The sequence below is a fragment of the Alligator mississippiensis genome, chromosome 5 (genome assembly GCF_030867095.1).
Source record: "Alligator mississippiensis isolate rAllMis1 chromosome 5, rAllMis1, whole genome shotgun sequence".
NCBI lineage: Eukaryota > Metazoa > Chordata > Crocodylia > Alligatoridae > Alligator > Alligator mississippiensis.
In genome coordinates, this window is record NC_081828.1 from 49,662,500 (window position 1) to 49,689,567 (window position 27,068).

General features: G+C 46.9%; 2 protein-coding genes across 10 annotated transcripts in view; one reads left to right on the top strand and one right to left on the bottom strand.

Annotated features, from left to right (window-relative positions):
* Positions 1-26,578, top strand: part of PAPPA2 (pappalysin 2) — a 188,553-nt gene extending 161,975 nt beyond the window's left edge. The window contains exons 21-22 of the mRNA XM_019500187.2: positions 16,909-17,007; positions 22,132-26,578. Coding sequence (XP_019355732.2) covers positions 16,909-17,007; positions 22,132-22,206 — 174 coding nt within the window. The 3' untranslated portion in view covers positions 22,207-26,578. The remainder of the gene's footprint in view (positions 1-16,908; positions 17,008-22,131) is intronic.
* The window catches only part of ASTN1 (astrotactin 1), a 260,656-nt gene that overhangs the window by 1,062 nt on the left and 232,526 nt on the right, over positions 1-27,068 (bottom strand). For 4 of the 9 annotated variants that reach the window (XM_059728331.1, XM_059728336.1, XM_059728337.1 and 1 more), the window contains 2 exons: positions 17,505-17,610; positions 8,719-8,821 (listed from right to left, as the gene is read on the bottom strand). In XM_059728331.1, the coding sequence (XP_059584314.1) occupies positions 8,719-8,821; positions 17,505-17,610 (209 nt within the window). Of the gene's footprint in view, positions 1-7,860; positions 8,822-17,504; positions 17,611-27,068 lie in introns of those variants that run through there. The other 5 variants (XM_059728333.1, XM_059728332.1, XR_009462441.1 and 2 more) reach the window with 5 other exon arrangements.

The window sequence follows — 27,068 nt, forward strand, 5'->3', positions numbered from 1 at the left end:
TAGCACCCTGTTCCACAAAACTTGTTGGACCATTAGCATGTACTGAGAAAAAATGTGAGTGAGCATGTCATCTTCTGCTGGGCTGAGCTGATACAGCCACCTCTCCAGATAAGGGTTCAGCAATCTGTTAGAATAGCAGGCCACCTCTTGTGACACAGTTGCTGCTGCAAGCTGCCACTCTCCTCCACAATACCCCTCCACACTGCCCAACCTGCCTACTGCCACCTCTGCTGCACACTGCCAACTCCCATCCTCAAGGGTAGTGGAGAGCAGAGATGTCCCTGATAGTGTTTGTGCCCTGGACCAGCAGGGAATAGCCTCTGCTGCAGAGGGAGGCGGCAGCAGATATGGGATTTATGTGGCAGCTGCTGCTGATTTATATGCTCAGGGACAAAGTAAAACCCTTAAGTCAGTGACAGCTAAGGTGCCAGAGCCTCAAGCCCCTCTGTCTTCATTCTGCTGCCTCCCTGCCCCTGCTTCCAGGCTGGCTCATGCACCAGTCACCCATCCTTAGTTATGCTGCTGGTGGGGAGGGTCAAATTCAGCATGACAGGAAGCAAAGCCTGCTGTGGGGTGTTAGGAGGGGGGCAAGAATGCTATGGGGCAAAGTAGAGGATTGCAACTCCCCTGTGCCTTCACAGGCTAGATGCAATTACTTTACAGGCTGAATCCAGCCTGCAGGGTATGGGTTGCCCATTCCCATACTAGACCGGTGATTTTCAACCTTTTTTCATTTGCAAACCCCTTTGGAAATTTCAAATGGAGGTGCAGATCCCTTTAAATTGTAAGTGTGGATATTCACATCATTTTGTTTGATTATAGTCATCTTTTGCAGACCCCTTAGACACAGTTTGTGGACCCCCAGGAGTCAATGGACCGCTGCTCTAGATCACCTAACAGAGCCCTTGGGAGGCAAACTGGGACACGTTATCACATCCTTCTCTCTCCAGCACTGCAGATGGAACAGTGTTGAATGTAGTTAGCTGCTTACTATATGCTCTGACACCTGTGTAGGTAACAAGACTTATCAAAGCCACCCTGCAACAATTTTCCTAGCATTAGGGTGTGTCAACTGTCCTGTCCTGTCCTCACCTGCTCTGCTGGCCAAATGTGCTTGTGTTGGTGCACAGGGGAATGCTTTTCCATTCTCTCCCCTGAGCAGCTGAGGCACTGTCAGAGGGCTCTTTGGCAACTCCCAGATTCTGAAGGCATAAGGAAGAGGGGGTTAGTGTCTGAGAACAAAAATGTACTTCTATCCCAGCCTCTTCCTCACCCATTTCTGTAACTCAGTCACCATCTGATATGGACATTGCCAAGCTCCTGTGTCATCTTCTGTTTCACTTTCTATCCACTGCTGCTCACAGATCTGCATCTTAAGCACTATGAATATGCCCAGTCCTAAGAATCTGAAATGCCAAAGCTAAGCTAAATTTCTTTCTTATAATGTAAAAGGTAAGATTTTAGACCTTTTCCCTCACATGAATAGCCTATCATCTGAAGCCAGTGCACATCAGTAGAGACCAATAAGCTGAGCTGAACAAATGCCACTGTGATATCTCCTAGGCTAGGGACAGACATTACACATAAACCAGTTTAAGTGATCAGAAACTGGTTTAAACCTGTAACAGAACAGATGTTCATTGCACATTTTCAGTTTGAAAATGGCTGAAACCAGTTTGAGATACACCTGGTTCAATGTAGTATCAAACTTAACTGATTTGGCTCAAACTAGTTTATGCACTGTATGTCCCAGACCCCTTGCTGGTTCAAGCTAAATCAGAGTCCCCCATTATCCCGGCATGCTCTCTGGGCTGGGTGGGGCTCTCTGCTTTACGGTATAGATTCAAAGATGTTAGGGTCGGAAGGGACCTCAATAGATCATCGAGTCCGACCCCCTGCATAAGCAGGAAAGAGTGCTGGGTCTAGATGACCCCAGCTAGATACTCATCTAACCTCCTCTTGAAGACCCCCAGGGTAGGGGAGAGCACCACCTCCCTTGGGAGCCCATTCCAGACCTTGGCCACTCGAACTGTGAAGAAGTTCTTCCTAATGTCCAATCTAAATCTGCTCTCTGCTAGCTTGTGGCCATTGTTTCTTGTAACCCCCAGGGGTGCCTTGGTGAATAAATACTCACCAATTCCCTTCTGTGCCCCTGTGATGAACTTATAGGCAGCCACAAGGTCGCCTCTCAACCTTCTCTTGTGGAGGCTGAAAAGGTCCAGTTTCTCTAGTCTCTCCTCGTAGGGCTTGGTCTGCAGGCCCTTGACCATACGAGTTGCCCTTCTCTGGACCCTCTCCAGGTTATCCGCATCCTTCTTGAAGTGTGGCGCCCAGAATTGCACGCAGTACTCCAACTGCGGTCTGACCAGCGCCCTATAGAGGGGAAGTATCACCTCCCTGGACCTATTTGTCATGCATCTGCTGATGCACGATAAAGTGCCATTGGCTTTTCTGATGGCTTCGTCACACTGCTGGCTCATGTTCATCTTGGAGTCCACTAGGACTCCAAGATCCCTTTCCACGTCTGTGCCACCCAGCAGGTCATTCCCTAGGCTGTAGGTGTGCTGGACATTTTTCCTCCCTATGCTGGACATTTTTCCTCCCTAGGAAGGGGAAGATATGAGGATATGAGGAGGACAGATTTCCTCTCTGCTCCCTGGCCAGAGCTCTGACAGAGACTTGCAGTCACAACAGGGTCTGCTGGCTTCCCTCTGCCCCCTCACCGCTCACTGCTTAGGCAGGGATCCCTTCCTCCTCTCTGCTACAACATGGACCATAGCCAGCATGTGGTATGCTAGCTAATGCTGTGTAAGGCTCCAGCAGACTGCAGACATAGCAGGCTCTGTCTCGCTTCCCCCTGCCCTCTCCTCCCCACCATCAGTGCTCAAGCAGGAAATCCCCCCTCCCTCTCATCTTCCACAGCATGGACCCCAGCCACACAGACCCTAGGCATGTAGTATACTATCTAAAGCCGAGGGGTGTCTATGTGTGTGTCTTTGTCTCCAATTTCACTAGGGCAGGCAGACAGAACAGTGACTGCTTAGGGCTGTTTGGAGCTAATCAAGAGGTCAGCCAGTAAGCTGTTTAAGAAGTTTGAAGTAATGGAGAGAGGCCATTGCTTAGCTAATCAGGTGATAAAGACTGTTATCACTATCAGCCCCCAGCTGGCTTGCTTGCCTGTCAGTTTGCTGCAGACAGTATGATGAAGCAGGGAGGCAGATTAAAAAGCTCCATATCATTAACAGATGCATGCACTGCACTTCTCTCCCCCCTGCCCTCCCCCATTGCCTCAGAGTGCTAGCCCAGGGCGGGGGGCTGGCAACACTCCTGCCCCTTGTGCAGCCAGCAGGAAAAAGCCCAGGACCCTGCAGGCAGACCTCCCTAATGAGAGAGTCCTGCCCCAGCCTGGCCATGCCCCACTCAGCTCAGCTCCCTGCAGAAGAGAAGGGAGGGCTGCTCTAGCACCCCCTGGCTTCTAGCCTGAGCCACTTCAGGCATGTGCCTGAATTTCCTCAGTCCAGAGTGAATGTCTGTCCAGTTTCAAAGCAGTTCAGCCTAGTCAGGTTAGACTAACCTGCAGAAGAGTGAATCAATTCAGCCTTAGGCTTTCTGAATGTCTGTCCCTAGCCCTAAAGGCCCTAAAGACCAGAAGTGTATTTCCCTATGTTGTGAAAGGGGCAGGGGTACCACCGGCTTCCTCTGCTCTGAGCAGCCAGTGTGGGCTCTAATTACAAGAAGGGGCCGTTCAAGAGTATGGATAGCAGTAGATGAAGCATAGGTCTGAAAGCAAGAAATCACTAGCTTCCTCCCTGGGCCTCTGGCCGTACCAGTTTGCCTGCCTTCTCAGTTTGCCCACACCTTTCTGTGACAGTCATTTTTTCCCCATGAAAGTCGATAATTCCTGTCCTCTATTTCAAGCTCTTGCATTTACCACTTCTTTCCCTCCCTTGCTTCAGTCAGGTATTTTTTTCATTTACTTAAAAAGTGATTTAGGGGATCACTATTTCTGGTTGCCCAGCTGGAAATACCAAGGTACCAATCTCTGAATAGTTGCAGCCCCCACAGATTTCAGATTGAAAAGTAAATGCTCAGTGCTTTGGAAAATCAAACTCATGGCACATTCAAGCTGGCACCTGGAAACTGAGGAGTCCAAAATGACAGGCAGGGCTAGAAAATGTTGACCTAAATGTTTCAAATGGGCACAGCAAAGCCAGCCTAGCCACCCGAAGAGGAATTACGAGGATCAAACCTGTTAGTAACTAGTGCCTAAGAGTCATGACCTTCTACTTCATCCTGTTTGGCAAACCGTGCCTTGAAAACATTTCTGGAGCTGACAGCCTAGGGGATCAGCTCACAGCTTGTTGGCCACATTCCTGCAGGGGTGAGAGCTGGTGAAATGCACTCCTAACTACAAGCACCTGCCTCGTGTGGGTTCTGGTGCTGGTCCCTCACAGCACAGTTGTGCTGAAGCCAGGGTAGATGTTTATTGCAAGGAGTATTCTCTAGAGTAAGGGAAAACCAGTAGTTTGTGAGTCCAGGAGCAGCGTTAACACCTCACTGTTCCTTGTATTGTACTTGTGCAGGCTAGGGCCCTTCTTAGATGAGACAGACAAGAAGTAGGAAAGGAAACAGAAACTAAGTAATTCATCCAAGGTCATATAGCAGGCCAGTGGCAAATCTAGGAACAGATCCTAGCTCTCCAGACTCTGGCCCAGAGGCTGGAATGCCATGGGCTGAGACAGTTAAAAGAAAGTACCGCTCAGTTTACACCAGAGGTGTGGAAAACAGTCAATGGTGGCAAGTGGGTAAATCAGACATTCCCATTTACCCTTTCTTAGTACAAAAACCAGAAAGTGGAGTCACAGAAAGGTAAATTTATTTGCCTGAAGTCCTGCAGCAAGCCTGTGACAGAGCTAGGAGCTGAGCCTGCCATCCCTGGCTCCCAGCCTGTTCTTTGACCATGTGGACTACATCTGCTACGGGTCTGCATTCTGCACATCCTGATGTTGAGATACAACACTGGATGATTTCTACACAGGCATTCAGAATCCTTAGTCCCAAGTGTCACCTGCCGGTCCTCACCTGGTCGTGATCATCTCTGTCACCTTGCCTCGCTCCCTCTGTCTGTCTCTTGGTTGCCTGTTTCTCTCACTATCTTGCTCTGTCTCCATGTTGGCTGTTCACTTCCTCTCATCTAGCAGATAGATGGAAGGAGCCAATGGACACTTAAAATGCGTGGCTGAAGTAAAATCAATTAGTCTTTTCTGATAACAAATAACACCCTGCAACTTTCCCCAACCCAAGCCAACTGCTAATCCAAAATGAAAATCTTCAGCTTCTCCAGCCTTGTACACTGTTTTTCTTTCTTTTAAAGATCTGTAACAAGAACTTGGCAGAAACCAAATACAAGTGGGTCAAGAGGCCCTTGTGGTTTCAAGGGCTTGTTTTCCATAACCCATTCTATCCTGTAACATACTCAGCGCAAAGGACTTGGCAAGAGATTGAACCCATGGCAAGAGGAAGGCTGCTGAGGGCAGCATTTCAAGCTGGTGCTGCTGGAGTACAAAGCTCTGGTGTTTCCTTACACACACATGCATGCACACAACACCAGCACACAAGCAGTGAGCCCTGGAGACTTGTCTTTGAGAGCAATGACTGTTGCCAGGAACACCAGCCGCCCTGTGCTTGGCATCTTCTTGTGAAGCTCCTCTTGCTAATCTTTTCCTATTCTGGTTTCTTCTCTCCTTTGCGCAGGGGCCAGGCTAGGGCAGAAGGAGTTGGGATGGTTTTGTTGCAAAACCTCGGGCAGTCCAGGGATGCTTCCCTTTGTCCTATTCTAGCAATATACTAAGTGAGGGACATACAAGATTCTTGGAGCACTGTGAAGGGAAGCACAACTCTGCTTAACAACAGAATTTAGGGACAGATGTTAATGAGAACCCTAATTCTGTATACTCAACATCCTCAGAGATGCCACTGATATCAGTGGGAGCACAAGGAGTATGGAGCTTCAGGTCCTGCATTCACCTTCTGCTGCCCGAATACTGTGCTGATTCTTATCCAAAACTGTGTCACAAGCACAGGCCTCTTTGTATGCCCCTTCCCAGAGGAGACATCCAACCTTTTGCCTCCTGCTGGAAATTGGGGCCACCTAGTAAGGCTCCCAGCCTAACCATGATTCAAAACCCATGTGGATTTGGTTATATTTCATCATCAGGGTGAAATGCTGCTGTCATGGCTATGTTATAGAGGGGCACTAGCAGGCTCCTACTTCATACCCCATCAAATTGCTACAGCATGTCCCCACCAACATCTTGAAGTTATGCACTCATCCATCCTGCTCTTGCGCAGTATCACATCATGACCATGACAGAGACTACTTTCTCTCCCCTATAGCACTGCATGATAGGGCTACAGCACTAAGGAGAAGGAAGCCAGAGAGAATACAGTTATTATATCTGCATCTCTGTGGAGACATTCCAAAACAATGCATCCTCATTTGGGAGCCCAGTGTGTAAAACCTGCTGACCTTTGCAGTGGAAGCACACTGGAGTCAAAGCCTGGGTTCAGAGAAAACATGCTTCTCCCAAATTCTGGCCAAGATTCGATTAAAATCAGGATACAGATATTTGCAGCTGGGACCCATCACTGTTGTGTGGTCCCATTTTCCAAGTATCCCCTTCACTCTGCTGACACACCCAAGTGGAGGTGCAGCCTTTTCTACCTTCCTTTTCTACCCAGGGTATCACCCAACAGGCTGTTCTTATGCACAGAGTTCACAAAGCCAGCCCAGACCTCACATCAGGTATGCCAGCAATGTCCGTGATTTTGGCACCACCCCACTACTGCTTCTAATGTACAGGGTTCCTCTCTTTCTCCCATGACGCTATTTGTAAGGACTGGTTTCAAGAGGTGGATGCTCTGTCTCCCTATTAGCTGTGTCAAAGGGGCAGGATTAATAGCAATGTCAGTGGCAGTCTTGCTGGGGATTGGTCTATAGTTATATATCTAGGGCCAGCAGCTTTTTTTGTACTGACCGGGAAATGACTTTTTGATTTGGCCCATGGAGATGAAGATCAGGTACTCCTATGTCAGAGAAAATGGGGATGGGTTTATAGTGTGGAGGGGCAGAGAGAGTTTATTTCCTGCTGTTTTCTTCACATTCCATGAAAGAGTTTTCTGAGCTGGCTGGGAATCGAACCCCCGTCTCTCTATGAAAATACTGTGGGGCCATGCACAAAAGATTCCCATTACCCTGGCCTCACTTCAGCACTTCACATGGGAAGCCAAGCAGGGATTAGCCTACCATTGCCTGACATTGCTAGAAGTTGCAGGGCCTCACCTGAAGCTCACTGCAGTAAATGCTGGTCTTTCTGTTGATGTTAGTAGGATTGAATCCTACTGTACAGGAAGGTGGAGCCAGAAGACATAGCAGTACTAGCAGAAGGATGTGGACACACAGGGGAAGATTTTTCAGAACCCCCTCCCCTCCGTGCCCGACACATTTTCCTCTTGTGGAAACATGGGCCCATGGGACTTTTGCCAGTTTTATGTATTTTGCTCACTTCTTGCATTCACCCTGGCCACCTAATATAGTCTATTCACAGTCCCTTCAGGTGGCAAGTGCTAGGTCCCAAGAAGCCCTCAGGGTCATTGGGCCAGAGGAGTGTTGTGCTTCATGTTAGGGGTTTTGGGCTATGTCCAGCACCGTTGCCCTCTGGGTCCTCTCTGTTTCTCAGAGCTGGTTTTATCTCTGCGTGCCTGACTAGTGCCTCAGGAGGGAGAGCAAGGGTGAGAGAGAATGGAGGGAGGGAATTGGGGGAAAAAAATAATAAAATAAAAGGCCCTCAGCAACAGAGGGGTGGCCAAGAAAAATATTTAATCCAAACAATGAACATTGTCGTTTCCTCCCACAGTCTGCATTCCCAGTCAGCTTCCATGGGCAGGCAGGAAGAGCCAAGAAATGCCGGGCTCATTGCCTTGCCAGTTCAGATGTGTGTGTTTGTGCGTGTGGGGCACGCGCGTCCCGGGGACGCCGTGGTGTAGCATTACTGTAACTGGCTCCTGCCTCACCACTGCCTTCCCATGTGCTGCCTGAAAGGAGGCCAAGCTTTTCGACAGGGATTAGTGGTTTAGGGGAAAGGGAGGGAGGCCTTAATTTTTCAGGCCCTCAACCAGAGAAAGAGAGACCCCTCAGCAGGACTGGACACAAGCATGGGTGAGTTAGGCAGCTGCCCAGGGCCCAGACAGAAAGGGGGCCTGATAATGGATTTTTTTATTATTATTATTATCATTATCTCTGGCAAAGGGGGGGGCTGATACTAAAAGTTTGCCTGAGGCCACCAGGAGCCACCTGGTACTCAGGGATCTTGGGCCCCCAAGAACTGAAGAGCCCAGGATAACTGGGCACTTTGGAAGATCTTGGCTAAAAAGTCCAAGGGAGTGAGGGATGTGCATTGTAATGCAGGAGGCGGAGGGATGGGACCAATTGGCATATTTTTGACATTGAATAAGGAGCACCTGGCATCTGCTGCCTTCATTCACTGCCTCACCTCCAGGTCTGGTTCATATTGCAAGGCACTTTGATAATTGGCAGCAGTTCCTTGGGAGAGACTGCTTCCCCTTGCAAGTCTAATTCACCTGCTACGGCAGTATGTAGTACCTGGGCTACTTCTGACCAAGGTCATCAGGTCCTAGGATTCAGGGCAGGTTTCTTACCATCTTCTCTGTGGCAGCACAGGATATGCAGATGGTAGTGATGACTGAAGGATGCTCTTACATGCTTGGTCATCCTTGGCCTGGTCCAGTATCCCTCCTCCTGCTGAGAAGATGCAGTGTTTTAGCTGGCTAATCCAGTATCTCAAATCTAGCCATTGCAAGTTTCTTGATTCTGATGCACTGGTCTCCACTGCTGCTATTTTGGGCCTTGGTGTCATTAGTTGTAGTGTGAAGCTTGCAGCAGTATAAGGTGGGGGTGTGTGTGTATGTGTGTGCACATGCTGTGGTGGGACAAAGGGGTGTTTTGACAGTTGTTTTAACTAGAATCTCAACATCGGTCAGGTTTTCTGTGCTTGGCTATGCTTGCTCATCTCTCCTTCTGTTCCCAAATGGCACATCTAAAGCACAAATACCTATGCTGATCTGCAGTTAAAGCTACATTATTCGCAATAGTCACAGGTTCCAAATGAATTTTAACAAAGTTTTGTTGCATTCAAGTATTGTTAAGAGATCCTATATCCTGCCTTTTGTTAGACTGTTGTAAATGGAGAGTCATTACACCAAAGCAGGAATGTGGACTCACTCGAGCTGGAGCAGAATAGAAATCACATGCAGCTCCCATCTCTGTTCAGCAGCCCAGAAGCAGATTGTCAGCTGGAGTTAGAAAGGAATGCTTCCCTCTTGCTGGTGTACAATTACATAATTGGCCAGGTGCACTATGTATTTTTTTCCATCTTCCTCTGAAGCATCTGGTATGTGCCATTGCCAAAGGCAAAATATTGGAACTTGGTGGATTTCAGGTTTGTTCCACTACGGCAAAACTTACATTCCTCAGAAAACATATTCACCCACGTGTCTGTGACAGCATCAAAGATGGTGATATTTATGACCATTACAATTTATTTTTCATATTCAAGTGTGTTCGTAGGATCCAATCTGTTTATCTCCCTACTCCCCCATGTTTCTTGTAATAGGTAAGGATTTACCTGGGCCCCGAATCAACTGGTGGAATCCTACTGGTGATGGTGGTGGAAAGACCCCCACTGACTTAGTGGGAAATAGTCTGGGTCCAGGATGAGTATGCAGTTTATGCATCTCTAAAATGTGTAGGAGGCTTGGCTCACTTGGAAAGGGAACCAGCTCAGAGCAAGGCAGCCAATTTGCTCTGCCGTGATTTGAGGAATCTGCAGAAATAGTGGAAAATGTGTATTGCACAAAACCTTGTTCCATCCCTAACTTCTCCCACGAGCATGGGATGAAACCACGCAACAAAACACTCTGAAATGCTTCTGCCCAATGAATTGTACAATCTAAACAGGCAACATGCACACAGAGGAACAGGGTGGGAAGTGGCATGAGATTTTTAACAATCCTTTCTTGGTTTCCTTTTTTACATGATTGTTTTTTGAATTTTTCTATTCCTGGCTGGTCTTGTTCTGTAGCTTTTTGCTTAGATGTTCAAACTTAATCAGCATCATCATTATTATTATAGCCCCTAAGAGCTGCAATGATTGGGAAGCCTATTGTACCTGTTGCTGCTTATAGCCATCAGAACTGACAGTCCCTGCCCCATTGAATTTATAATCTAAATATACAAGATGGGCAAAGAGCAGGAGGGACAAGATTAACTGCCACAGCTGAGCTGATTGGCTGTCCTCCATCACCCCAAATCAACTGACCCACCTTAAGCTTTGCATCAGTGTTGCAGCACAGAACTGCTAAAGTAAACATCTCATTCATGTCATTGCACTAGCTCAGTATCATGGGTTTCCATTTCTCCTTCCACCACTTAAATCCAGGCAAGTTGTTTTCATCAAGATTTTTAAATATCATCAAATATTTCAGTGCATAGTGTTTGGGTTTATTACCTCCCTTTTTAAAACATTGCATTTGCTTGCCATGAATCCTAAATTAGAGTCAAGTGCAAGTCAAAGCTTAGACTCTTGCTCAAAGCTAGACTGAAAGAGATGATGCACGCCTCTCCTTCTCCTCCCCCCTCCCCCCCCCCCACCCTCCACTGGCAGGGATTTACATAATTCTGTTATCTACAGCTCTAAATCGCTGTACTCTTGAACCTGATTCTCCATTGCCTTACACCTGGTGCAACCATTTACTCTTGTGTAAAGTGTGTTTTTGGCCAGCTGCAACCAGGTAAAGAATAAGGCCCATGATTGTATTTCATAGGTGAAGAAGCTGATCCACTGAGGCTCTAAACTGCTCTGTTCCCCTTTTTATTTAAGATGATTGAAACCAGATACAGGAGGAAAAGCAACCAGCTTCAGTTTATTCCCACATAAAAGTTAACAGGAGTCCCACCAGCTTACTCCAGAACTCACTTTGGCTGAGGTTGTATAGTGACAAATCTCTCCTATCCCTGTCTACAGGACAAACTAACTACGCATTTACTGCTTAATGTGTCACTGTAACACCTGCATGTAGACACTGTGACAGGATGTCCCCCCCATTGTGCAAGAACAGGGCAGATATAAGGAAAAACTTTTTTACAAGTAGCATGCTGAGGGCTTGCAACAGGCTCCCCTCAGAGGTGGTGCAGTCATCCACTCTGGCAATCTTCAAAAAGCATCTTGACACTCATCTTGTTGGGGTCATGTGACCCCAGCAGTCTTTCCTGCCCAAGTGCAGGGGGGATGGACACGATGATCTGTAAGGTCCCTTCCAGCCCCTAACAACTATAAAGCCATAGGCGACGCATAGGAGGGTATGGCGGGGGGCGGGGCACGTGCCCCCCATGAGATTGGCTGCTGCCAAAGATGCTGCCAGCTTCTGCGGATGCTCACTGCCCCCCTTGCTGCCGACATGGATGCCAGTGACAGCAAGCAGTCCCTGCTCACTGCTCCCCTGCCTCCCACCCTCCAAAACTGCAGGTGGTCCCCACTCACCACCATGGTGCCTCCCCAGTTGTGGGAGGCACCAGTCTTTCATGTATGAAACTATGATGAGGAAACAACTGTCCAATAACTAAGAGACTTGGGAGACCTGCTGGGATTCCTTGCTTTGCCACAGACTTCCTTAGGCAGGTCACTTTGCCTCTTTATACTTCAATCCTCCATCCATAAAATGGGAATGAATCCTCTCCACCCCTTTGGAAATGCTAAGTACAGCTAGGATGCTGGGGTGCTCAGATACTTGGAAAGGATGTGGGGGTGACCATTCAGCCACCTCAATTGGAAGGCACAAATCTTGTTACACACTGCACCCTGACTTCTAGTGCCATGATACTGGAGGCCCCAAGGTCACTCAAGGGTTTTAGAAGTTCAGTGACCCAGAAGTTCAGTGACCAGATTCATAGATTCATAGATGCTAGGGTCGAAAGGGACCTCAATAGATCATCGAGTCTGACCCCCTGCATAGGCAGGAAAGAGTGCTGGGTTCAGATGACCCCAGCCAGATGCTTATCTAACCTCCTCTTGAAGACCCCCAGGGTAGAGGAGAGCACCACCTCCCTTGGGAGCCCATTGCAGACCTTGGCCACTCTAACTGTGAAGAAGTTCTTCCTAATGTCTAGTCTAAATCTGCTCTCTGCTAGCTTGTGGCCATTATTTCTTGTAACCCCCAGGGGCGCCTTGGTGAATAAAACCTCACCAATTCCCTTCTGTGCCCCCGTGATGAACTTATAGGCAGCCACAAGGTTGCCTCTCAACCTTCTCTTGAGAAGGCTGAAGAGGTCCAGGTGCCCCAGTCTCTCCTCATAGGGCTTGGCCTGCAAGCCCTTAACCATACGAGTGGCCCTTCTCTGGACCCTCTCCAGGTTATCCACATCCCTCTTGAAGTGTGGCGCCCAAAACTGCACGCAGTACTCCAACTGCAGTCTGACCAGCGCCCGATAGAGGGGAAGTATCACCTCCTTGGATCTATTCGTCATGCATCTGCTGATGCACGATAAAGTGCCATTAGCTTTTCTGATGGCTTCATCACACTGCTGACTCACGTTCATCTTGGAGTCCACTAGGACTCCAAGATCCCTTTCCGCTTCCATTCCACCAAGCAGGTCATTTCCTAGGCAGTAGGTATGGACATTTTTCCTCCCTAGGTGCAGCACTTTGCATTGTTCCTTGTTGAACTGCATTCTGTTGTTTTCTGCCCATATGTCCAACCTGTCCAGGTCTGCTTGTAGTTGTTCCCTGCCCTCCAGCGTGTCCACTTCTCCCCACAGTTTTGTGTCATCCGCAGACTTGGACAGAGTGCACTTCACTCCCTCGTCCAAGTCGCTGATGAAGACATTAAAGAGTATTGGGTCCAAGGACCGAGCCATGTGGGACCCCACTGCCCACACCCTTCCAGGTCGATACCAACCCATCCACTACGACTCTCTGGGTGCGACCCTCTAGCCAATTCACCACCCACCGGACTGTGTAGTCATCCAAGTCACAGCCTCTTAACTTGTTTACCAGTATGGTGTGGGATACTGTATTGAAGGCCTTCCTGAAGTCTAAGTATATGACATCCACCCCTCCTCCTGTGTCCAGGTGTTTTGTAACCTGGTCATAAAAAGAGATGTGTGACGCATAGCTGCTTCTCAAGCAGAATGCAGCTAGTGCTGCACAGAACACACCAATGCTACACAGCAGTGGAGGGTAGAGTATAAGAAGGAATATCAGGCCAGATATACAAGTGGTGTAAATCAGTATAGCTCCGTTCAAGTCAGTAGCTCCATCCTGACTTACATCAGCTGAGGACCTGGCCTGTCCACCCAACTGAGACTACAACAGGAAGCAAGGAAAATGTAATGAGCTTGGTTGGAACTTGGTCCAAACTCTTTGAGGTTAGCACCTCTGCTCTTGCCGAAAGCCTCTGGTCCCTCAGTGAGAATGTGTCTCCAAAAAGAGCTTTGCAGTATGTCTCACTTGAAGGACTTAGTGGAAATGGTTCACAAAGGAGATGGAGACTGAATTATCTTTAGTGTCCTGTCAAACATTTTTAACATCTTTCAGTAAGAGACACAGGTCTTCAAGCCATGCTCCTGGCTTTCAGGCCTTCGATCCAATTAGTCATATTTTATTTTCCTCTCATCTGTTTTTCCAATGTAATTTTGAGCATGAGCTGTCAAGTTTCCCTAACAAGTGTTGCCATAGGAGCCTGTGTTTGTTTAGGGTGGGCTACAGTTTTGGCGGATTGAGGGGAGGAGCAATTATTTCTAATAGGAATATAAAGCAAGTGAAGACCTCTTCTTACGCCCTGCCTCTTCCCTTCCCCTCCTCCTCCCCAGTTCCCATCCGTGGCCACTGCATACAAGAAGTGATCTGAAATTCATTTCAGACCCATTCATCCGGGATGGGCAATTCTTTGCAATAATTATATGGAAACTAAATAAGAAATGGGTTTTGTTTTGCCAGTGAGTCATGACATATGGAGCAGAGTTAAAGGAAAAACTTCAGCATGGAATGTGGCAAAAAAACTCACACCCAACATTTTCCCCTCTCTGGCACATGAATTAGTCCCTGTGACCCTAGGGTCCTACAGTAGGGGGTTTCAGAAGGTGGGACTCTTCACTCTTTGTCAGTGCCCTAACACAGGGTTGGGGAAACGGTGTCATTTCTCAGGCAGGATAGAGGACAGAGGGCTTCACCTCTCATCTAAGATCTCCTGGCACTTTTCACAAGAGTAGGAGTATTAACCTTGCACCTTGGTTCAATTCCAGCTTGGGTAATTACATTCTGACTAGCTAATTCCCCTGGAAGTTTCACTTGGATACAGTATTCTTCATTTCCTGCCCTAAACTGTTGTTTAGTGTTGCTGTTAAACATAGGCAACAATTCCTAACGCACTAAATATGGGTCCGACTCTGAGTCAGGAGCCCTCACTGCCAATCCCAGCCTGCCTCTGATGGCCACTTGCTGTGTGGCCCTAGGCAAGTCACTCAGCCTCTCTTCCTCAGCTCTCCTCTCTGTTAAATAGTGAGAATGCATCTCTCTCTTGATAAGGGGCTTGAGAGTCAATGAAGGTGTAAATCCCACTGTTTAGTAATATTCAGTAGTGTTTGCCTTCTCTCAATGAGGGAACTGCATTTCACTAATAAGCAAACTTTTCAGGGTGTGTGCAAGCTTTGTACAGTACCATGCTTCAGAGTTGGAAGGCACTTTCTTTACTGCAGTCCCCATGTCCCTTAGAAAACAAGCTGGGCATGTTCAAGGGGTGGAATGAGGATCAGACCTAAATCACTATTTGGTCTACAAAGTGATATCAAACAAAGGGTTTTAGCCATGCCTCTCCAAGGCTACTTTTCCCAGCTAGCTCTGTAGCAAGGCCAAGTGGATCTTGTAACAAAGGCTTGAATGTAGAAGAGCTGGGTTTAGTTCCTAAGTAACTGATACTTTTTATGTCCACAGGCAAGTCACTTATCTGCTCTGTGCCCCACTTCTCCATTTGTAGAATGACATTGTCTGCCTCCTGTGTTTAGACCATAAGCTCTTCAGGTCATGGACTGTCTCTTCTTTGCATTTTCATGGAGTTTGCTTGGAGACTCTAGGTGTTGCCAATAGTGACAGTAAGGTGTCAGCCCAATGACTTACTGGCTTCCCACTTTCCTAGTTCTGATTCACTGTGACAAAATTACACCCAAGTAATTACAAAAATATATCCAAGTTGTTTTGGAGCCATGTCTGTTGTGGTTTCCTATCACCTTGTTGACAGAGGTAGGCAGAAGGAAGTTGCTAATGGCCTTTTGAGCTGTTGCCAGTGGGCCTTGCTCTGTTGAGGATGGTGACATCTGCCAGCACTTCTGTATTAGGGGAGCTCCAAAAGTTGTGGCCTCAGTTCCACATTTTAGCATCCCTTTATGTGGCAATAAGATCACCATTTTTATGCTCTTTCTCTGCAATGCATTCCTTGGCCAAGCAGCAAGATCTCTGCCAACAGCCAGTGGGCCTATCACAATTATGTGTAACTGGAGTTTATTCATAAATTTCTCTGCTAAATAACTCTTGGTTGTAAATTGTTCCTGAGCAGCATGTGGCAAATATTTTGAATTCATATAGCAATGTTCAGTTATGCATGTCGCAGGATCTTGTTTCTCATCCCTAATTGGTTGATTCTTGCTCTTGATTATTTGTTTTGCTTTCTTAATTGGATGACTCATGTAAATAATCAAAACATTGCAAATTTTGTCTCATGTTTGTAAAATTTCCAATCAGAGAACTGTTTTGTTGGTTTAGGATAATATTTCGAAGTTGGAGATGAAAGTTCACTCCTTGTAAGTCATGCTTTTTTAGCAGAGACTTGTTTGTGATTTTTTAGTGGCATTGACATGGATGCATCCATGCAAACCCCTGGTAAATCTGTGTAGCAGTGAGGGCAAGACTGATTTGGAGCTGAGGCATCACCAGTCCAAACCACGTTTTAAGTGCACTTACACTAGCGCATTCTAGTAATAAGTCTACAGTGCTGTAACTATGCCACTGCAGTATAGGATAGTTGTGGAGTCTCAGAAATACCTAAGTGATTTAGGAGCACAAACCCCATTGATTTTGGGGTCTCACTGACCTAGTAGAGCTAATTGATTTGAAAGTCAATGGGACTTGTACTTCTAAATCAAATAGATGCTTTTGAAAATCCTGTTCCAATCCAGGAATTTTACTAGAACAGAATGCAAAATTTATGAATTTATTTTATAATGAATGTCCACAGGCTTTTATTTTGCAGTGCTAGTTCAGCAAAAAACTAATACCTTTTACAAAATTCTTTAAAGGTTCCATGTAACAGGCTGATTTCTATCAGAGGATTAGGTTTGCCATGCCTCTAATTATCACTTGAAGGGTCCCCCCTCCGTGCCCAGGCACAAAGCAGTGGAAGGATTTTGTCAGCCGCTTGGTGGGTGTTGCAAGGAGATGGAACAAAAAAATGGCATAATCACTGTCCATCCTAGCTTTCTTATCATCCACTGGCCACACATGGTCACATTATTCCTGCTCCCACCTAGCAAGGACTGCAAGAGTGTGTGTAGTATACTACAGTTGGTGGTAGACTTTCCAGAAGGAGGGGTGAGATAAGGATGGGAAGTCGGGTCTTCCGAGGTCAAGTGTAGAAAGGTGAGAGCACAAGTCACTAGGCTGGATCCTATAATGTTACAGGATCACATGAAAGCCTTATCAAGGAATGGCGGTGGAGTTTCCACTCATGAGCCAGAGCCACCACAGTCAGCCTTCACTCAGCAATTATCCTTTCTCTTCCTAGCCTTTCCAAGCAGACGGCTGGTGTGACACCATCAATAACAGGGCATATTGCAAGTATGATGGGGGTGACTGCTGCTCTTCCACACTCTCCTCCAGGAAGGTAAGTGAACATCTTACAGAAGACACTGGGGAACATGCCAAGTGTCCTGCTTTAAAAGCCTATGATAGCCCATGCTTCCATGGGTTTGCTGCACCTTAGAACTGAACCTGCAGGCAAACACCCCTGTAAATGGGAAGCATAGTCCTCAGGTTTTCCTCCAAAGCTCATTGAAGACCATAGGAATCTTTCCTTTGGCCTCAGTCTGATGTGGATCAGAGCCAATAGGACTAAATGCTTGACTCGGCTCTGACTGACATTCATGGGACTTTATCCCATTGAAGAAATCAGTCCCTATGACAGCATTTGATTATTACAGTGAGTTTTGGTGCTACCAGTGATGATGATGCAGAAGCCACCATGTTACATGACTCAGCATCTCAATGATGCAGCGATATTTGTCAATCAACCCAGCTTGGAGCAACTGACTGGCTGATTAATGTACTTTCCCAGCACGCCTGCAGAATTTGACCTTTGTTCTACTCCTTGGAAAACTGTACCTGTAGGATGATGCAGTGGTATCTTTGTGTATGCAGCCCAATGGGATCTGTCTTCTCCCAGGCCCAGTCTCCTTTCCTGCATCCCGTTTTGCACTTCCAAAATACACTGAACAGCAAAACAATGCTTAGGATAGTTTCTCATTCCAAAAATATATAGATCTGGTTCTTTTCTTCTTTCCTTTGTTACAGATACTTAATCATCTTTCCTTTCATCACAAAAAGCAAAAAAACACAAACAAAAAAACAAAAGCCATTGGAAATGTCCAAGTTTGATGGGAGGAAAAGGGCATTACAGAGAAACAATTAGAGAAAGATACCTTCAGTTTTACCAGGATGTCTTACAACAAGCATTATGGTTACACTGAAGGGTGTCACTGAATGAAATCCATACAACCCTAGTCATACTGGGGATGAAAGTGGGTGGGGTAGACAGCAGGGGAAATAGTGAAATAGCTGTTACTCAGAGCTATAGTGAATCTTCCATAAAGGAGCCAAATCAAACAGTTCCATCTCCTCAGAACCACTGGCTTAGAATATCATTGCAAAAATTAGTGGCATCACTTTATTTTTATGCTCATAATAGAGAGAGAAAGGGGGAGAAAGAGACAGAGAGCACAATACTAGCAGCAAATATATGCCAACTCACACTACCTTTCCATGAGGTCAGGCAGAACGAACCAGGCATGGCTCTGAGTAACAATGGATCTCCCTGGGAGTGTTTCCTTCCTTCCACTGTGAGAGCCCTCCTGCTACTAACTTAGCCACAAAGTGCAGCAAACTATTAGGTAAAGGTCAAGGACTAGAATACTTGGAGTACTGCAGGCCAAGCAACATGTATTGACAGCTCAGGGGTGAGCCCAGTAGTACAGTCAGAATATCACGTGCAGAGCTAGAAGGACGGTACTTTAATAGCTGATGCTGCAGGTTAGGATAAAAATGCATGAGCAAAACTGGGGTGGGGGGTGTAGTTCTGTAATAGGAAAGAACACAGAGCACAATAAAGGTACATTGACAGAGCTGGGGGGCAGTACTGTAGTAGCAGGGGTGGAGTGTCAGTATAGAGTGCACTGGTTGAACTGGGGCAGTCAGTGTTATAATACTGGGCATAAGAGTCAGGACAGAAGTGCATCAGCCAAGCTGTGTTGGGGGGGAGAGGGGAAAGGGGGGCATTGTTGTTATAGCAGAAGGTGAAAGTCAGAATAGAGGAACACTGGCAGAGCCTTACCTGGGGTCTTTCTGGGGCTTCAAGAGTGGTGATCCTGCTGCTTGGAGCCTGACTGGCAGCTGAAGCGTGGCTCCAGCTGGCCAGGCTCCATTTTTGAGTGGTTCACACTGTCCCCTTATATGCTAACCTGCTTTTTTTGCGCAGGTTTTTTTGACCCTTGGATATCAACCCCCCCGCCCCTACACACACACTGCACCCTTGTAATGTGAAGAACAGCTGGATGTGTGGTATGTGGTGCCACAGACATGTCTACAGTGCCACACACCACACAACCGTGCTGGTCTGGACATGGCCCCTGAGGTTGTTTTGTGAATCACGTGTAGATGTTTGCACACCTAACAGTGCTGATGGCACCCTCTAAGTGGATCTTATAACACCCCAAGGTGCTGTGACTATTAAGAATAATCACTGGCCTAGAATCACGAAGGCACCCCTTGGGAGGAAAAGGACCAATGGACACAAGCTAATTGAGGGAAATTTAGGCTGGACATAAGGAAAAACTTCTCTTCTGTAAGGGTAACTGGAATCTGGAACACACTCCCAGCAGAGGTGGTGCAGTCGTAGTACTTGGAGGTGTTCAAGAGGAGGCTGGATAAGCACCTCGTTTTGCTTGTTTGAGCCCAGTAACCTCCTGCCCATGACAGGGGACTGGACTTGAGGATCTTGCAGGTCCCTTCCAGTCCTTTGATTCTATGATTTGAATATTGCTGGTAAGGATAGCGACAGATAGGCAGAGCTGGTTCTTGTCAACACAAAAGTTCATAAGCCAAGCTTGAGGTGGATGGGGCGGCCAATGCTGTACTGGCAGGAATATTATATATAAGGGCTCCAGGTCATGGTACAGGTGCATTAGCAAGCTGGAGGGGCATGGTTAGAATAGCAAGGGCACAGATTTCAGCAGCACTGTGGGTCAGGATAGAGGTGTACTGGCTGCTCGAGAATGAGTCATTTCTATTAGGCAGGGACTGCAGGTCAGGAAAGAGGGGCACAGGTCAAGGAGGATCTGTGGCATAATAGGTGGACTGCAAGTTAGAGTAGAGTTGCACTGGCAATGTGAGGACTCCATGCTGTTATAGGAGAGAGTGAAGGTCAGGATACAGGCATATTGGCAGAGCTGGGGCATCAGAGCTGCAACAGCAGGTGGCTGAAGATTCACGTTCAGTTTCCTTGTGGGGGTGGTGGGGAGAGGGGGTAATCAGCAGTATTTCAGTACTGATGCAAATCAGAATTGGGGCACGCTGACAGAGATGGCATCATTGCTGTTGTAGCAGGGGTTTGGTCTCAGGCTGCAGGTGAATTGGCAGGCTTGCGGGAAGAGTACTACAAAAGCAGAGGCATGGGTCCTGTTTGAGAAGGACTGGCTGAATCAGAGATGTCAGTATTAGGAGATGCAAATAAGGGCATGGGCACACTGGCAGCAGGGGCATGCAATCAGTAATCAGTGATTTAATCCCAAGGGGTGCAAGTCACTTTCTGTTAGAGATGCATTGGCTGGGCAGGGAGTGTCAGGCACGTAATGATAGGGGCTGCAGTTCAGGATGAAAATACATAGGCCAAGATAGATCAGGGCTGAAAGTCAGGATAGGAGCAGGTCAGCAGAGCTGGTGGGTCAGTAATATAACAGCAAAGAGTACAGTTGAGCATATAAGTGCATTGACAGAACTGGGACCAAGCTGTAAGAGCAGGTTTGGAAGAATCTGGATACAGGTCCTTTGCAGGGCTGGGGTGTCATACTTTTAATGGTGGGGGAAAGTAGTATAGTAGCAGCAGTGCAGGTCAGGATAGAGGCACTCAGAACAGGTGGGTCAGTGCTGAAATATTGGAAGGCAGTGCTGGGGCAAGGGTCAGGGTGGGGGTCAGTACTATAGCACACGTTTTGGTTGGGGCATGTTGGCCAAGATGGGGAGGTGTGGGCTGAGTCAACAAGCCCACACATCTGGGCCAAGTTGCCCTGGGGAGGTAGGGTTGGGATATCAGTGCTTTGATAGCAGGGACTGCAGGTCTGGATATGGATGCAGTAGCAGAACTGGGGGGAAGCCAGGGGGGAATCTGTGCTGTAACAGGAGCGACGTGCATTGCAGGGTTCTGTTGAGGAGCTCACACTGTACCTTGGCTGGAGCCATGCACTACTATCAGTCCTCTATGCATGTGTGTGTCAGCATTCACCTTTTATGGTGGTACATGAGTCAAGAGCTGGCTGCTGGATGCAGTCCTTCCATGCAGGATCATCCTTTTACTTGGTGTTAAGTGAAGTGGGGCATCATTACTGGATTGGCTTCATATTTTGCAGCTTGTGCAAGAAACTAATGTGTGTCTGGGTGGCAGGATTAAGGATAAATTCCTAATAAACTGCTGCTACTGGGAGGAGACTCAGAAGTGATGTGGTTAGGACATTTGAAACACTTGTAGCTGAAGCAGTGGATACATCCTTGTACCAAGATCTCACGCCCTGCTTGGCTGGGGATATTAGGACTCTAAGCCTAAGCTGCATGTACAGTGGCTTACATTAGACAGAGTCCATCCTCTGTCCAAATTGCGTTTTCATTGTCTTTGCAGAGCAGCATCTCACCCAAGCTGTCTTCCTGTTCCTTGATGTGATAACTAGCAGGGAAGAAACCCCAGACACACCAACCACTGCCACAGAATCAAAACTGGTCAAATCCCACAAGCCATAAAAACACATCTTAAAACTAATTGGTGCAGTAATACCTCCCAGCTTTGGCAGACAGCCTGAAATCATAGCACTGAGAGAAGCCCTCTCCCTGCCCCATTCATCTCTGTGGTTGTTCACTCTGACACCATATATGGCTGTATTTTGAACATGTGGTTAACTTAATGATGCTACTGAGCATGGTATCTCACACTGGTGGAGGTTATTTTGTTGATGGGGCTTGGAAGAGCCCTGGTATACATGCCCTGCTTCACCCTCATTCACTCCCTATGCTGTACAGAGCCTGCCCTCAGCTCTGTCTGGATGGCACTCACCAAGTGAACCCAAACCTGAGTAAGGCTCTTTGTGTGTTGCTGTAATACACAGAAAGGCCCTAACTGATCTGGACTGGCTCCTTTACTGGCTGTCAAGGTGACCCTCCTTGCCTAATTATAAGCCTGATCCAGTCCCTACTGAGTCTGAACAGACTCCAGTTGACTACAGAAACACTTGGATGACTGCTCTTGTGCCTTCAGCTGGTATTTCACTCACAACAACATTAGCCTGTCCTGCCTTTTGAAGAATCTTCCCTTCTGAGAAGACAGATCTACAGAAATGTATCAAGGCCATTGTTCTTTATAGCCAACCTCTTGATCCCCATGGTGTCGGTTGAGAAACTGTAGGTTGGATTTTATGCACCCATTTGCAGTAGGCAATCCTGCAGATTTTCTCTCTTCATTCCCTTCTTTCAGGTGATCCCATTTGCTGCTGACTGTGACCAAGATGAGTGTACCTGCCGGGACCCAGCAGCTGAAGAGAATCAGTAACAGCCTCACGAGTGGCCTCTGTGGGTGAGGCGAGCTTAAGAGGAATTGATGGGAAACAACCAGAATATCAGGAGGGTGAAAGGGGCTTGTAAGAAGAAAGAGGAAGTTTGGGAGGAAGAGACTGGATGGGGTCATAATAACAACCAGGATACCCTCTGCCTTGTGGGCACACACAAGAGGAGGGGTGTGAGCACTGGTGAAAGTGGAGGAACAAGCAAGGAGATCGTTAAATGAGAATGGGAGGATAAACAGGCTCAACACACAGCTACAGCCCCTGCCCTTCCCATCACCTCCTTTCAGAACGGAAACCCAAGCCAGGGACCTGATCCAAAGCCCAGTGAACTCAACATGGAGGCTTTCCATGACTTCAGCGGGCTTTGGAACAGGCTTTGAGCAAAACAGATGAGAAGCTGCCGCGGACACTTTGTTACATTACTGTATCAATGGTTCACCACCTATGCGTGTGTGTCCGCTGTTGCTCTGAATTTTGTCACTACTCACTTCCTCTACTGTATAGGCTTCTTTTAGCAAGGTCGAGGTAGTTGTGATCTCTTTGCAAATATTTAAACATAATTCTATATATAAATATATATATTATATATATATATTTTTTTGCTGTTTATGAAGCTGAGAAAGAATACCCTTTGTCGCACACATGCTGCTGTGAAATACATACCATTGGAAAAAGCAAGGGTCGGGAATGGGAGGGAAAGGAATATCTCATTTTCCTGGGAGGGAGCGGGAAATAGAAAAAGAGTGACCAAACAGGTCTTTACTTCTAGAAGGAGATGCCACCCAAGTGACCTGAAGTTGGAGGCAAATCCTGAATACTGAGCACCTACAAATCCTAGCCTCCAGTGACATTTACAGGTGCTTATCTTCACTCAGAATTTAGCCCTAATGTATTGAGAGACAACAGTTTTCTCTGATACCTTCAGTAAACACTACAGCTGACCATAATTTTATTATGCTATGGTTGCTCTACCATACAATAGTGCTGTCACGCCAGGATACACAAGGCTGGGCCACTATTCTACAATACTTTCATACAAGCAATCTGGAGCTACATCATCATCATCATCATCATCCCAGTCATTTCTTTCTTCACTGTCTGCCTCTCTCCTCTTTTGACTGGTGGGGACCCAGGTTGAAAAAGAAAATGACAGAGCAAGGCAACAAAGAAGATCCCCTCCCCGTGCTCTGACATGAAAGAAAAAACGGTCTTATCTGCTTCTGACTTGCTTTTGGATCCTGGGATCTCCCTGTTTCAATGATGATGCTAACAAGGTTTTAGAGTAGTGGTTTTCAATCTGTGATCTGCGGACCCTTGGGGGTCTGCAGACTATGTCTAAGAGGTCCGTGAAAGATGACTATGATCAATCAACAATATGTGAATACCCACACTTACTTTTCAAAGGGGTTTGCACCTCCATTTGAATTTTTTTAGTAGTCCTCAAATGAAAAAAGGCTGAAAACCATTGTCTTAGAGGACCCTGAGAGCCACAATGCTGAGAGGGGCTGCATCAACATAAACCACTTCCCTGGAGAAATGTTGTGCCTCTTCTTTCTTCTTGGGTTTCTTCTTTGCTCATCCTCAATTGCCTTAGTTCATACCACAGAATATCAAAGGGGCCCTTAAGCTTCTTCCTTCTGTAGGTCACCAGTGAACTTGCTCGGATGAGCTGCTAACCAAGGAAGACTCCAAACCACCAGGCAGTTTGTCCTTTGCCCCAGATATTACAGGTTCCTTCTGGGGGACTGTAGTCAGCTCACTAGAAACAGCTGCCAAACATGGACTCTGAGGACCCAGCTGAATTGTCCCCCACATTTGGGATTTTTCTTCAGATCTGGTATTTTGATGGGCTCTATTTTTATGTATAACAGGAAAGCAACTGGGAGCCACTTTGCAGACAGAAGGAGGAGCTGAAAAGGAGACAGCAGAGAAAGGGGACAGAAGGATAAGGGACAGAAAAAAAGGAGAGTAGAGAGAGAGATTATGCCTATCACAGAGACTCTCTACTGTTGGGTCAGGGCTGAAGAATCATCTGGACATCACAGCTTGCCCCATTTGGATAATCTGTCAGTATTGAAGGAATGAGACACAATTGAAGCCAGGTCTACTTGTTTGTTGAGGAGCTTATTCAGCTGAGGAGCATATGGAGTGAGAGTGACACTCTGTGGGAAGATTTGGGTATTTCAGATGCTGATAGCCTGTTCCTATTGCTTTGGCTCCTTTTTGTCAGGCATCTCAAGAGAACTTCTTAGAAGGTAAATCCGTTTCTTGGCTTTTTTATTTTATGGGGACAATTATAGTTCTTGGTCTTGGTTTTTTTTTCTCTCTCCCCTGTTCTTCACTTGGGAGGGTCAGGGCATGTACTCAGGCTCAGGGGCCCAAGGGAGGGCAAGTGAGCCTGTTACTTCATGTAACAGCAGGGCTGGTTGAAAATTTTCTGCCCAAATCATTGTTTGATGGAAAATTGGGTTTAAGATTGAATGGACTTGGTTTGCAAAGGGGGTCTGCTTTCTTCAGGGACTTTTGACTTTAAAAAAAACAAAACAAAACAGTTTTCTGCTAAAAAAAATCCTTCCTTTCCCCTCCCAGAAAAAAGATTATTTAGAAATGCCATTGCAGTGCTTCCTGGGGGACTTAATTCAAGTGCCTCTATCCTCCTCTCTGCTCTGGCTGATTGGCCAAACTACATCTTCCAGTGATTCACTGTGATCAGGACTCCTATAATATACTGTTAATAGTACATCACAGGAGATAGCCTGGCCAGGTACCAGGAGAGTTAGGTTATGAGGCATCCAAAATGCATCTCTCTTGAAGCACCCTAGCAGCATTTCCCAATCTGAATTTTGCCCTTTTTTTTTTAAGGCAGGTATGGGGGGAAAGAGGGAGAGGAAGGGAATTTCCAATTAGCTTTGCTTAACAGCCCTAGAAAGTGTAGAGCTGATGGGCCCATCTACCCACTGCCTTTACAGTGTTATAGGGGAGATTCTCTGCATTCTGCTAGGTCACATCTTTTTTTTGGTAACTGCACAGTATCCAGCCCCTTTCTTCAAAACAAACAATGATTGGAGAGCAGGGAGAGACCCATCCCTAGCATGAGCAAGCACAGCTGCACTGTTGTGAATGGAGTATCCTGCACTTTGATCAACAAGGCTGAATCTGTCCAGAATGAGAATCCCAACTTCTCAAGACTGATGCTGGACCCACAATCTGATGTGATGTCAGGGCCTGGGACCAGGCAGCTTGTAGTTCTCCTAATGATGACACTTCGCGTCTCCTGGGTTTATCTGGTATGACTGACTGCAGAGTGAAAGTGAACATCTCCGATCATGGTAGAAAGCACTGCAGTGAGATCAGAAACCAAGGTCAGAGCCCAGCATGGGGGTGCTGAAGATGCCAGCAGAGAGAGATCATTGCCATCAGAATTCATTGACCCAATTATCATGGCATAGTTCTGCTGGGGCTTGCCCCAGTCTAACCAGGAACAGAATTCAACACCATCTTCTGTATTTTGAAATTTTGGTGACCACTGAATCCAAGTGTCAGTCTTGGCTTGGGTGAAATGAGGCTCATCAGGACCTATTGTTTTTGCATCATTGTGCAGAAAAATTCCTGTGCGAGTCAAGGACAAAGAAACCTTGTTCATCGGACTTTAATGCTGGAGAAGTCAGTACCATCCGCTGAGTTTGAAGCTGCTAAGCTAGGGTCCACCAGGGAGAGAGACATCTTGTAGCACAGCAAGTAGCTTGATAAGGCTCTAAAGGCAGCAAGAAGGGTCCTGTGTGCAAGCTGGGGATTGTGGAAACACTGCTGTGACTGAGGATTTGTGGTGTGAGGGTGACACTCAGTGGAGAGACAGGAAAAATTCAAATAGCTGCCTTCTATTGCATTTGCCCTTTCCAACCTTATTTAATAGTGGCTGTATTCATCTCAGAAAAGATGGGAACTAGCTTAGCCTTTTTGACTAGTCCAAGGGCCCTGTCACTGATAAGATTGTTTCTTATGGATCAGATGAAAAAGCATCACCCAGCTTGTACAGACAAGTGCCCTCTGGCAAAGAGGCATGGCGTGAGGTGAGACGCTGTGCAAAGCATGCCTCTTAGGGGCACAGCCTTCTAAGCCGGGTGGTGGGGCAGGGTTAGCACAAGAGCAGACAGATCTGATGGGAATTCCAGTAGAGATTTTGCTTCTCGTGACTTGATAGCTTTTCTGTATCAAGAATATCGTTCTTTTATAGCGACACTGAGCGTTTTGTCCCCTTAGGGTTTTATTCACAACTGAGGCTGCTGCTATTTTTATTTTTTTGTATTTGATAATTATTTTTTATAAAAGTCTATGAAAATAAATAATCTTCTCATCCTCTGCCTCTTCCTCCTCCTCATCACTGAACAGAAACCACTCCCAGGTAGGTAGGGGGAACCCAGCACCAAAGCTGCAGAATCACACGCTGACTCTCAGAGGGGATGGAAAAGGCTCCTACCTCCGTGTCATGGGAACTGGAGTCAGTGACCCAGGAAGTCCCTTCCCATCATATGCTCAGTGGCAGCCAATATAACTTCTTGTACCACAAAATTTCATCTCAGAGCCAGGTTTTGACATTAGCTCAATGCTCAACGGTTTTAGGACAGGAAAATCCATCTGAGCCTCATGGCCTATCAGGGTACTGTGGTCAACACACAACAGTTTATTAGCCAGCAGTACACAAGCGACTGATGTGGCCAGCATCCATTTGCCTTTGATTCCCTAGCCTGAATAACCCAGTATCCCTATGACTGAATCAGCTCGGGCAGCATCTAACATGAGTTGAGAGCAGGGCTTGCACTCACACTTCCAGAGCCATAGTGAGATGCCT